At 42.4% G+C, this 12,820-nt stretch overlaps 1 protein-coding gene across 3 annotated transcripts in view; it reads left to right on the top strand.

Moving 5' to 3' along the window:
* CERS3 (ceramide synthase 3) overlaps window positions 1-12,820 on the top strand; it is a 111,355-nt gene that overhangs the window by 50,445 nt on the left and 48,090 nt on the right. For all 3 annotated transcript variants that reach the window (XM_032342202.1, XM_032342201.1, XM_032342203.1), the window contains 4 exons: window positions 2,743-2,861; window positions 10,742-10,799; window positions 11,772-11,822; window positions 12,299-12,391. In XM_032342202.1, the coding sequence (XP_032198093.1) occupies window positions 2,743-2,861; window positions 10,742-10,799; window positions 11,772-11,822; window positions 12,299-12,391 (321 nt within the window). The remainder of the gene's footprint in view (window positions 1-2,742; window positions 2,862-10,741; window positions 10,800-11,771; window positions 11,823-12,298; window positions 12,392-12,820) is intronic.

Raw genomic sequence — 12,820 nt, 5'->3', positions numbered from 1 at the left:
CCAGCTTATGAAAAATTCGGGGCCTTTTAGAAACTCCTTATTTTTCTCTCTTTCTGTTTGAAAATACTGTACCCGGGTAATACCGCATATAAACCATGAAGAACAGTGCTATGCTCTCAGTCACTTGACATGTTTCTATAGCAAAAGCTTCAGGTCAGCTTTCTAGGAAACCTAAAATTAGGAAATTTGGTCTCTATCAAGTTTCCCTGCTGTGAAGAGAAAAGAGCCATGTGACAGTTAAAGAAATACCAACATAACATCTTGCACAATTTTCTGTGCATTGTAGGTGTTCGATAAATGCTTGTTTTATGTGTTGATAAGAAATTACTTCCAGAGACTTTTGTTTCCAAGAGGTTTTCTATCCCAATAAGAGTATAGTGAATGAAGCCAGTATTGTCAAGACTGACATTCAACCAGACACATCTGCGCTCCAAAAGAGAAAATAAATTTTCAAATCATGTTTGAGTGCTATTTCTAGATGCATTTATTAAGCAGATATCTATAGAAATGATGGGTTCATAAAATGGAACTGCTTCCCATGAGGGAGTGTGATGAGCTGTGTGGGTTAGTGAATCCAGACCTCCAGGGTTGTGAGAACAAAAGCCTTGGACACAAGGGCAGAGTGAACGCAGTGTCCAACTCCAGACATACTCCTGCTCCTTCCATCGGTCCACACTGCTGGAGGGGGACTTTATCAGGGCCAACGCCCTGTCACTCCCAAGATAAATCCCAGACAAAGCACCCCTTGATGTGAGCCTAGCCATGACTTTCCTCCCCTCCTCTTCATAGGGCTCTACCCTGCCAGACTTCGTTCTGTTCCCCAGGTGTTCCCTGCACACCCCTGCGCTCACCTGCAGACGACCTCACGCACTGGCCCCTCATCTAGGACGTGTCGCTTCTCTATCCTCCCTTCTCTGAGGCATTTTTCAGGGTCCAGCCTATGTGGAACTTTCAGAAAGTCTCCACAGGCGTAGGTCCCATGGTGTCCTGCTCTTCCCCTATCTTCGCACTCGTGGGGTTTCATTAGAATTCTTTGTTTTATTTTCTCCCTTCCTGGCCCATGTCCGTGTTATGATTCATTTAGTTCCCCGGGGACTAGCACAATGCTTGCAAGAAGGAGGCAGCAATACGTGGTTGACAATTCAGTCTTCTCAAAAGCACAGAAAACAAAAACAAAAACAAAAACAAAACAATGACCAGACATCAGCCCGTGAACCCTCGGCCTGTAAGAGTAGGTATTCGGAGGAAACAGACTATCATATGGGCGATATCCTGTTTTTGTTTTGTTCTGCTTTCCTTCTTGCTGGTTAAATAATAGGTAGCAATTTAGGAGGTACAGAGAACCTGCAATTAGGCCTTTGCCAGTCTTCAGTGTCAGAGCTGCTTTATGAATTTTATCGACTGTTAACACTGTGGGCCTGAACAATTAGGGCAACTCTGCACAATAACACAGGGGAAACTGTGTGACTGGTCCCAGATCTTGGGGTGTACAACCACCAGGCAGGCCTTATTCGGCCCTTGCAATGTTGGTCCACGATTGGCTTAATCTACTTTGAGGCACCAGTCAAGATTTAGAACCCGTTAGCAATGTCCCATTAAGATTCTGGGTGTGCACTTTCCCTCTGGGAGCCACCGGCCAGAACTGGCTCACAGATGCCTTTCTGGAACAAGAAGGGGCTTTTCTGTTTGCTGCGTCCATAGCTCCTGCCTATCTTGTCCACACTGAAGCTGAGGGTCAGTTTGATGCCATTTTATTTTCCTACTAAAGAGGAGATGGAAATAGTTCTTGTACTTGTGTTGGAAAATGAAGGATCAAGGGTAAAGGTATTTCAAAAACTTACAGAACTTATTTCTTTGTGTCAACTGAAAACACTGTAGGTTTAGCCTCTAAAACCTGACTGTATTGAAGAATATAACTTAAGCTCCTGCCATGAAACAGACCTGATCCATCCAGCCATGTGCCTTTTTGGTCTGGCCCTAGGAGAAGAACTTCAAGTGTATGACCTTTGAGCTACTCCATCATCCATATTATGTCCAAATTTAAAAATGAGTTCTGCTTCCCAGAAGAGAAGCAATCATCTATAGTATATTCTACAATCTTTACTTTTTTTTATGATTGAAATTATTTTGGATTAGTTTGACACGGGCTCTACATCTGATTAAAGGTGACAGTGATAGCCAACACCTGTTTGAGTTTTTCTGTCTTATCTGGTGGAGCCATCACTAAGATTGTGTGAAAGACCAGGAAGTGCATTAGCCTCAGTTCTTACCCTCACTTTATTATTAATTTTAGGTCTTGGACAACTTACTAAAACTCTTGGTGTTTGAGTTACCTTGTAGGAAAGATGAGGAGATTGGATCTGATCTGAAACTCTACTACTCGATTTGATACCTAGGAAGCCTAGATAAAACTTTGCTGAATGAGTGAGCATACCTCTGCAGCTCGAATGTATGGGTTGCTGCTAAATTACGGAGTATTGCTGTTTCTTGGTAACTCCGAATGTTGGGATTTTTTCTTCTTCTTCTTCTTCTTTTTTTTTCTTTTTTTTTTTTTTTTTTTTTTTGGTGTGTCAGCGTGTGTGATCCCATAAACCAAAGAGGTAAATTCAAATCATTGGCTCCAGATCTAACGAAGAATGTGTCTCCTCTCCAGCGCCCGAGCTCTGGTAACCCAATCGCACTTGACCGCATTCCCATCTGACTGCTCTTCATCGCCTGTTCATTCATGTTATCCCTTTTCAGACTGATATTTACGGACTGGCAAAGAAGTGTAACTTGACAGAGCGCCAGGTGGAAAGATGGTTTAGGAGTCGGCGGAATCAAGAGAGGCCGTGCAGGATGAAGAAATTCCAGGAAGCTTGGTAAGATGGCCAGTCAAGATTTTTGCAAAGCTGCAGTTTTATAATAATGGAGCAGAATGGTCATCTCAGAAAGAACACTAACGTTGGAGCCAAAGAAGGTTTGGACCCAGCCCTGTCACTCACCCGTTGGGTGTTTTAAGCTAGTTGCCTCTCTGCTTCAGTTTCCTTCTCAATAAAATGGGGCAAAGCTGTGAACTCTCTAAGACGAGTAGGAGATGGAATGTACTTATCTTGAAGTCCAGAAAAAAAATACAAATGTCTAAATTGGTGTTTATTTTTTCTTAGGGTAGAGGTCAGCCCTGTGTCATAAGACTTTATCACCTGTTTCCAATCATATTTCGATTATTATATCACATTACAAGAGCAGAGAATGGGCAGGTGTCTTTTTTTCTGTCCCACTTGATTCATTCCTCCCCTGATCCCCCACCCCATGCCCATGGACCGGAAGGCCCATTCCTCTGGATTTCCCACTTGGTTTTAGCGGGAAGGGGTGCAGAGGGGAGGGGTGGAGGGGAGACGTCAGCCTCAGTTGGGGTACCAAGTAGGATTTTTGCCAGAACTGGCTACTTTGAATATGCCTTGGGGGCTGTGAGGCTACATGGCACTTATTTTTTCTTTCATTTGAGTTCTATGGGTTTTTTTTTCCCCTCCTTTAGAATTTTGTTGTACTTTGAGTCACTCCCTTGGTGGCGCATGGGTGGTTCAGTGGTAGAATTCTCGCCTGCCACTCCCTTGGTGGCAAAAACTAATACTTCTGTGAAAAAGGTGGACTAGGTCATTGCTCTCACTTTTTTCTTCTTCTTTACGTCCAGACAAATGCCCATTCACTGGGTTGTGTTGTGGTGTGTTTTTTTTTTTTAAGATTTTATTTATTTATTTGACAGAGAGAAACACAGCGAGAGAGGGACACAAGCAGGAGGAGTGGGAGAGGGAGAAGCAGACTTCCCACGGAGCAGGGAGCCGGATGTGGGGCTCAATCCTAGGACCCTGGGACCATGACCCTAGTCGAAGGCAGATGCTTAATGACTGAGCCACCAGGCGCCCGTGGATTGTGTTTGATGCCACATTCTACACACCAACAGTGTCCCTTCTTTCTGCCCACTTCTTATGGGCCTCACACTGCCTGGTGACTTTGACCAGACATTTTTTGTTTCGATGACAAAGTGATTAGAGAGCTGATGTCAGACGCTCACATAAATGGAGGCTGGGGCTAAGCTTTAACGGCTTCCTTTGTTTACCTGTACGTGCCTGGGGACTGTGATCCTGCTCTGATGCTGGTGAGGGTTAGGGGCATAAACTCAAGTCTTCAAGGTATCTCGAAACAAGCAATCATTTCCCATCACAGGCTTCCACTGGAAGCTCAGTGTGAATGGCCTGGTTTGTTTTCCAAATAGCTTCTCTGATTTTTAGCTCTTGAAAGTTTGGATAATGTTGTTACCACTGATGTCAGCTTGGCCAGTCTCTTTAAACCATCGCCACAAAGCACTACAAGGTGGCACTGGTCTCATATTACATTTCCTGTTCTCCTACTATTGTTCATGTATTTTTCCTAGCAAATGATTCTTATCTTAAATAAAGTCCCCAGGCAGGGACAAATTCTCTCCTCTGGAGCTGAATCAGACTGGAAAGTCCCTGGTAATTTCTTGTACATGATAGTACCTTACAGTTTATAAATAATGTTTGATCCTCCCTCCAATGCTATGAGGTAATCAAGGAAAGTGGAGCTAGCCCCGTGAAAGAAATGAAAAATGATTCGACCTTTCCAGGGCCATATGTCAATCAAATCTCAATGAAATGGGAGGGAAAACAGAAATAAGAAACTACGGGTCTGGCTTCTTAAAGGAACTTGTTCAAGGTACCCTAGCTGTTGGCAGGGCTGTGGCACTCACGTCTTCTGACTCTTTTGTGGTACTCTTTCTGCTCCGTGGTATTGCCTCTTGACCCATAATGCTTAGCTCTCAGCAACCAGAAACCGCCTAGGTCAATTAACCATTTGGGTCAACGAGGCCTAACGTTGGGAGTCTGATGAGTCTACTGAAAGTCAGCTTTGGAATTCAGGCCAGGGAAGGGAATTTCAGGCTGTCAGCTATCAGTCAGGCAGGCAATGAAGACGGTTACGCGGTTACGCGGCTCAGCCCTACACTGGGCGGAGTTCCAGGTTGTTTTGTTTTGTTCTTTCCCCCATTTTCAAGTTGTTCATGTGGTATATTTGGAATTGGGAGAAAATTCAGGAATCCCTGTTAAGGAAAGGGGTTCATGGTGTAACTAGATAAACTAGCACCAGATGTGAAATTTGGTCAACAGCTTCTGTCTGATTCTTTCTTCTTACAACACCTTTCTTTCTTCCTTTGTTTTCCTTCCTTCCTTCCTTCCTTCTTTCCTTCCTTTTTCTTTCTTTCTCTTTCTCAGTGTTCAACGATTCATTGGTTAAGTGTAACACCCAGTGCTCATCACCGCACCTGCCCTCCTCAATACCCATCACCCTGTTACTCCTTCCCTCCACCTCTCCACTCTCCTCCCCTCTGAAACCCCCAGATTTTTCCCCAGGATCCACAGTCTGTCATGGTTCATCTCCCTGGTTTGATTTCTCCCCCTTCAGATTTTGCTCCCTTCCCCTATGGTCCTCCGTGCTATTCCTTATGTTCCACGTGAGTGAAACAGTACAAGAATTGTCTTTCTCTGCTTGACTTACTTCACTTAACATAATCCCCTCTAGTTTCATCCATATTGATCCAAATGTTGGGTATTCATCGTTTCTGAGGCTGAATAATATTCAAAGTTCTAGATTTTAAGAGGGAAGTGAAAGTGGAAGTCCTGGTCACTAGCCTTAAACAGCTAATCAGGGAGACCAGACTGTCCCTTGTGAAACCACAGGATCCATCCAGTTATTCTACCAATGGTGCATGAGCCTCTACCCCTGTAGTCCATGGTCATGTTTCAATGCGTTCAGAGCAGATGGTGTCGGTAGAGCTGGTTACAGTAGAGGAAGGCTTTTTAGAGGTCAGACCTAGAGGAGGGAGTGGCAACATGGACCTTGAGGATTGAGCTGGGATTTCCATGAGAAAAGAATTCAGGATTTGAAGGGAGTTTGTTTCAAGGAAGGCAAAGAGGCAGAGAAAGAATGTGAACAATGTATTCAGGATATAGAAGCGGGCCAACAGACCAAATGCAAGCTTTACCTTCTTCTTTACAGATACCACAAATTTCCTCAAAGTCAGAACACCATTGTAGACTTAATAAATCAAGCAAAATGCCAAGCCACTGAATCGTATGAAGATTGTGCTTTATTCCTCCAGCAACGTGATGTGCTGTGGGAATCATAGTAAGAGACACCTAGCCCCAGGCATGTGGGAAATCTCAGAAAACTTATTTCCCAACACCGAGCTTTAACAATGACTCGCCCAAAGGCAGAAACTCCTCTATAATATCAGGAGGTTTTAAGTTTACTGTTTTATTTCCTTGATGACTTCCTTTTTTTTAAAATTGATATATAATTGACCTACAGAATTGGATTAGTTTCACATGGTGATTGGACATCTACATACATTCGGAAGTGATCACAACAATAAATCCAGCAGCTGTCTGCCACCATATAAAGTTGTTACAGTATTATTAACTGTATCCCCTGTGCTGTACTCTGCGTCCCCAAGTTTTATATACTTAATAACTGGTAGTTTGCACCTTTGACTCTCCTTCCCTTGTTTCACCCCTACCCTCTCCCTCTGGCGACCACCAGATTGTTCTCTGTAGCTGTGAGTCTGTTTCTATTTTGTTTTATTTGTTCACTTGCTTTCTTTTTTAGACCCTATGTGTAAGTGAAATCATATGGTATTTGTCTTTCTAGACTGTCTGATTTATTTCACTTAGCTTAATACGCTCTAGCTCCATCCATGTTGCATAAATGGTAAGGTTTCATTTTTTTATAGCCAACTAGTATTCGTGTGTGTGTGTGTGTGTGTGTGTGTGTGTATCTCACATCTTCTTTATCCATTCATCTGTCGATGGGCACTAAGTCGCTTCCATATCTTGGCTATAGTAATTGGTTACATTTAAAAATGATGACCCCTAAACCCTGTTCTGCAGAATTCAGGATTTTAAACCACAGTGCATCCTTTATTTTTAAAGTAAACTCCATATTAGCTGTCCACTTTTCTTTTTAAATAAACATTTCCATCTAGCAGCAAAAAGTTTATTACAAAGATCCCAGGTAATTTCCAAGGAGCTGATGTAGATAGACAGGGAGCTCTCCTAACTCTGGAGGGAGGGCTCCCCTCTGGCTGGCTGGGCTGCCATCTTGCCTTTGCTGACCCAGGGACAGGTCCCTGCCTGCTCCACTGGGCCTTGCCCCCTCCTTAGCCCCATTGCTGGCCTTGCCGGCTTCTCTCTCCATTGCTCAAGATTGCATTTGCCATCTGGGCCTGACCAATCATTTTCTGGATTTTTCTTTTTTTCCAAGAAATTTTTTTACTTCTAATTTCATTTTTCTTAGGCTTTCCTGGAAAAAAAAGGAGGGGAGGACAGTTTTACTATCTTTTTCATCTGAAACAGGTAAAACAACATCAACAAGTACTTTATCATTCATCTCACAATTAGGGAAGTGCAGCGGTTCTCAAACTTTTTGGTTTTAGAACCCTATTTGTCCTCTGAATAACCCTGAAGGACCCCAAAGAGCACTTGTTTGTGTATGTTACGGCTACCAATACTAGAAATGAAGGTAGAGACATTTATAAAACATAAGAATACACAAACGATGGGGCACCTGGGTGGCTCAGAGGGTTAAAACCTCTGTCTTTGGCTCCGGTCATGGTCCCAGGGTACTGGGATCGAGCCCTGCATTGGGCTTCTCTGCTCAGTGAGGAGCCTGCTTCCTCTCTCTCTCTGCCTGCCTCTCTGACTACTTGTGATCTCTGTCTGTCAAACAAATAAATAAAATCTTAAAAAAAAAAAAAAAGAATACACAAACGCACATCATATCAACTCTTAGTGATGCTGGTATCTCCTGCACTGAGCCTCTGGAAATCGCTGTTCCTGTGAGGGGATGAGTGAAAATGGCAATAACGTGGGAGTCATGTTATGCAAATATTTTGACGCCAGGAATCCCTGGCGCACACTTTGAGAACCCCCGGGAGAGCATAATGGAGCCTACCAGGACCAGTTAAGGAAAGTGCGACGCTTGGGCTTGGCATTCACATCCAATGTCCCCTGCACAGCCTCGGGGGTCATTACATGATCTCTCCCAACCTCTGTGTCCCTCTGTGGTCACCACCTTATCTACTGTTCCTAGTCCAGAAACCTGTTGTGAAGATAAACATGTGACAACACCCACGGGATGAGCACAGCGCCTGGCACAGAGTCAAGAGGTCAGCAAATACCGGAGAAAAGAACAATTCGAGATGTGCCACCTAGACTCACGGCTTCCTCTGGGGCCGGCAGGTCCGATCCTACTTTTTCTGTTCCTGTTTGGCCGCGATATGCTCTTTGAGTCTAGGGAGCCAAGGATATGCTCTTTGAGTCTAAGTGTGGGCCTTTGCCGGATGGGCTGTGAACATAACAAGGATGGGCAGGCCTCAGCCGGCTCTACTTATCAAATGTTCTTTGGGTATTTTTATGGTTCAGATTTCTGAAGACTGGGATCCTACTTTTTTTCTATCAAAACAAGCCAGGAAGAAAGATGATCATCCGGCCTGTAGGCAGGACAATGTTCAGGAAGAACCACTGGCTTCGGAGTCCAGAGACCTGCCCTCAGCCTCAGCTGTGTTACCTGCTTAGGTGTGGGAGCTGGGGAACTGGTTTTGCCTTTGATGAGCCTGACAGTCCATCTACAAAATGGGGTTGGGTGAGCCTGGTGGTGGGTATTAAGGAGGGCACGTATTGCATGGAGCACTGGGTGTGGTGCCTAAACAATGAATTTTCAAACACAGAAAAAAAAATTTTTTTTAAAGGAAAAAAAGAAGAAAACAAAAAGAGAAAACATAGAATGGGAAAAAATGTCCCAATAGGTATATTTGACAAAGGACTTGTATCCAGAAAAAAGAATGATTATAACTCAACTACAAGAAGAAAAGCAACCTAATAGAAAATTCGACAAAACTACTTGAATTTTGACTTCACAATTAAGATACACAAATTTTCAATTTATATGTTAACTCTTTTTTTTTTTTTTTTTTAAAAAGGGATCTATGTCTGCCTTCCTCTTTCTTACTTAGCTTTCAGGCATATTGAAGAAAATGCTCTAAAGCATTATGCAAGAATAAGGAACAAACATTATTATTATTATTATTATTATTTTAAGATTTTATTTGAGAGAGGGCACGAGCGGGGAGAGGGGCAAAGGGAGAGGGAGGAGAAGCAGACTGAGCAGGGAGCTGGACTCCAGGCTTTATCCCAGGACCCTGGGATCGTGACCTGAGCCAAAGGCAGACACTTAACCCACTGAGACACCCATGCACCCCAACAAATATTATTTTTAATATTATTATTGGTTCAGAAATCATGAAATAAAATAGGCATACCTTTTTTTTTTTTTGCAACTTTATTGTGCAAACTTATAAATATCCACAAAAGCAGAAAGACTGGTATAAGGAGCTCTGTGTGCTATGTACCCGTCATCATGTTTAATTATCACCAGTTGATGGCAATCCTGTGTCATCTGTGTCCCCCCTCGCCCCCAAAAGACTGTTTCTGTGGATAAATTTTTTTCTGCCACTTATATTGTGATAAAGTTGACATATGTCGCTGTGTAAGTTTAAGGTGTACAGCAATGATGGTTGGACTTCTGTATATTGTGAAATGATCGCCACAGTGAATTTAGTTAGCGTACAAAAAGGAAAAAAGTGTTGTCTTCTCCTTGGGATGAGAACTTGAGGATCTATTCACTTAGCATCTGTTAAACATGCCATACAGCAGTTCAACTCTAGTCATCACTCTGTACATTACATCCCGGGACTTATTTACCCTGTAACCCAGAGTATGTTCCTTTTGACCACCTTCATCCCAGTATTACTGAAAATTACTTTTGACACAGTTATCAGCCATTGTATGATTTCACTGTAAATATTTTGGTATGTATCTCTAAGAAGTAAGGACTCTATTTTAAACAAAATTGAAATACCAATATGATACTTAAAAAAAAATCTTTAATAACTAGTGCCTGGGTGGCTCAGTTGGTTAAGTGGGCAGACTCTTGGTTTCAGCTCTGGTTGTGCTCTCAGGGCTGTGAGATGGAGCCTGATGTTGGGCTCCGTGCTCAGCGGGGAGTCTGCTTGTCCCTCTCTCTCTCTCTCTTTCTCTCAAATAAAAAAATCTTTTAAAAAAACCTTTAATAATATTAAATATTCTTGATTAACTCACAGTTTTCTTTACAGTTCGTTTGTTTGAACCAGGATCTTTTATAGGTCTTTCTCCATACGTGAAAAAATTGCCTTTTTTTTTTTTCTTTGAAGTCTGCTTTTCAGATAAAGTCTGGCCACATGGAAACCTTTTCACTGGGACTTAAGTGGGGATAAAATAAAGGATTAGATTAATACTAATGTCAAAACGTTGTCCGTTGTGAACCAGGAACTGGGTCTATTGTGTGTCAGGCATAATATAAACAGGAGTAATAGTTGTCCCCACTAGTTAATACTTGCTTCATACCAGGCACTGTGATCAATACTTTCCACTAATCAGCCGAGTAAGTTTTGTCATTCCCATTTTATATGTGAAGACGTGAAGACTTCCCAAGGCTAAGTGATTTCCCTATAGTTACAGCCGTCAGACAAGGGGCAGAGTCAGGATATCAGATTAGATTCGCCCGTGCATTCTTTCCAGACACCGTCGTTCCAAATGTATTTCTCCTCAAATGTCAATCACCTTTACCAGATCTTTCTTTCTTTTGGCAGCTGGAGATTTGCATTTTACTTAATGATTACTGTTGCTGGAATTGTCTTTCTTTACGATGTAAGTTGTCTCTCTGATATTCTTTGATGGGAATTTGTCTTTAATTATAAAAATCATTGCCTGTGAATTCCTCATGAAATAAGGTTCTCAATAAGTTAACGAGCTTTCATGCTTTTAAAATCATGTCAATGTCTAGAGAAGTCATAACCCCTCAGTCTGCCTTTCAAAGCCTTGTTAAGCATTGAATTTGCAAACATAAGTCTGAAACCTAATCTCTCCGTATTTCCACTCACATGACCCCTGTGCCAATGACCCTGGACTCCTGACAATCCACTGAACATACCTGGTATATCTCACTTTTGGATTTTAGCCCATTTTACCCCTCTGCCAGAAATGTCTTGTCCCTCCCACCTCTACCTCCACCTGCCGAATCCCATCCAGGCCCTTACAAAATACCACCTGTTCCGTCAAGACTCGGTACTCACTTATCAGAAATCTTCCCTTACCATATGACCTTTGCATTGTCTGTTTAAAGAGTTACTAAATGATTACCTCATTAAGTGATGTATAAACTGCATAGTAAGTTGAATATTTCCTTTTTTAAAAAAAGATTTTTTAAAATATTTTATTTGTTTGAGAGAAAGAAAGTGAGAGAGAGAGAGAGAGAGAAAAGGAACCAGGGGAGGAGCAGAGGGAGAGGGAGAAGTTAGCTCCCCATTGATCAGGGAGTCCAATGTGGGGCTCGATCCCAGGACCCCAGGGCCATGACCTGAGCTGAAGGCAGATGCTCAACTGACTGAGCCACCCAGGAGCCCTGACTGAATAATTTCCTGTGCAAGACAGCACTGTGTGGTCCCAGATTCACTAGAAGTTGTGAGTATCCGAGGCCTGTTATATGGGGACATGTATAAATACCAACAGAGGTGCAGCAGGAACAATAGTGACATCAGAAAAAGCTTATATTTTCTGCTGAAATCAGCCTTTGATGCTGACAAACTAATTTTTTTCTCTCTTGGTCCCTTGTTTTTTCAGAAACCTTGGGTATATGACCTGTGGGAGGTGTGGAATGGCTATCCCAGGCAGGTAAGTCCCTTCTGATACGTGTTGTAGCTTTATTAACTTTCAAACAAAACCCTTAACTTGATTTTGGAATTCTTGTCTACCCTTTCAGAAATAAAATGCCTTGAAATATTATCTTTGATTCCTTCTCAGAAGTTGAAATCTTTTTTAAACTTTGTTTATTTAAGTGAGGGAGAAAGAGAGAGACAGAGAGAGGGAGGGGCAGAAGGAGAGAAAAACTTAAACAGACTCTGTGCTGAGCCTGGACCCTGAGGAGGGGCTCCATTTCATGATCTTGACATCATCACCTGAGCTAAAACTAAGAATTGGACTCTTAACCAGCTGTGCCCCCCAGATGTCCCTCAGAAATCGAAATCTTAAAGCATCACCATTTTGGGGAATTCTGTGGAACATAAATAGGTATAAACAAAAGTTTAATGCCTTAAAATGAGTCATTTATACAGTAATACTAAAGTAGTGAATGCTGTCATTTTCCTTAGCCCTTGCTGCCGTCCCAGTACTGGTACTACATTTTGGAGATGAGTTTTTATTGGTCTCTGATATTTAGCCTTGGCTCTGATGTTAAGAGGAAGGTAAGTATCTTTTATTGTTTGTTTTTAAGATTTTGTTTATTGCAGGGGGTGCTCAGGAGAGAGCAAGAAGGGTGGGGGGTGCTGCAGGGGGAGAGGGAAAGAGAATCCTAAGCAGACTGTGCTGAGTGCAGAGCCAGATATGGGGCTCGATCTCAGGACCCTGAGATCATGACCTGAGCTTAAACCAAGAGTCAGATGCTTAACCAACTGAGCCACCCAGGTGCCTCTAGGTAAATATATTATTTACAAAGCTGATTTATCTACTTTTTCAGAAATTGTCAACCCTCCCATCCCCAATCCTAATCTTTACACTGTATTGTTAGGTGTATTTAGTTTCAATTCCTAGCCTTTTTGTATTTTATAGAATGGTGCAAATCTGCTCATGCTTTGGACCCTCAGTAAGTATTTGCAGTAAAGCATTCTAGACCC

This window comes from Mustela erminea, chromosome 5 (genome assembly GCF_009829155.1).
Source record: "Mustela erminea isolate mMusErm1 chromosome 5, mMusErm1.Pri, whole genome shotgun sequence".
In the NCBI taxonomy this organism is placed as follows: domain Eukaryota; kingdom Metazoa; phylum Chordata; class Mammalia; order Carnivora; family Mustelidae; genus Mustela; species Mustela erminea.
The sequence above is the reverse complement of the archived record's forward strand: the minus strand, read 5'-3'. Positions and strand labels throughout refer to the sequence as shown.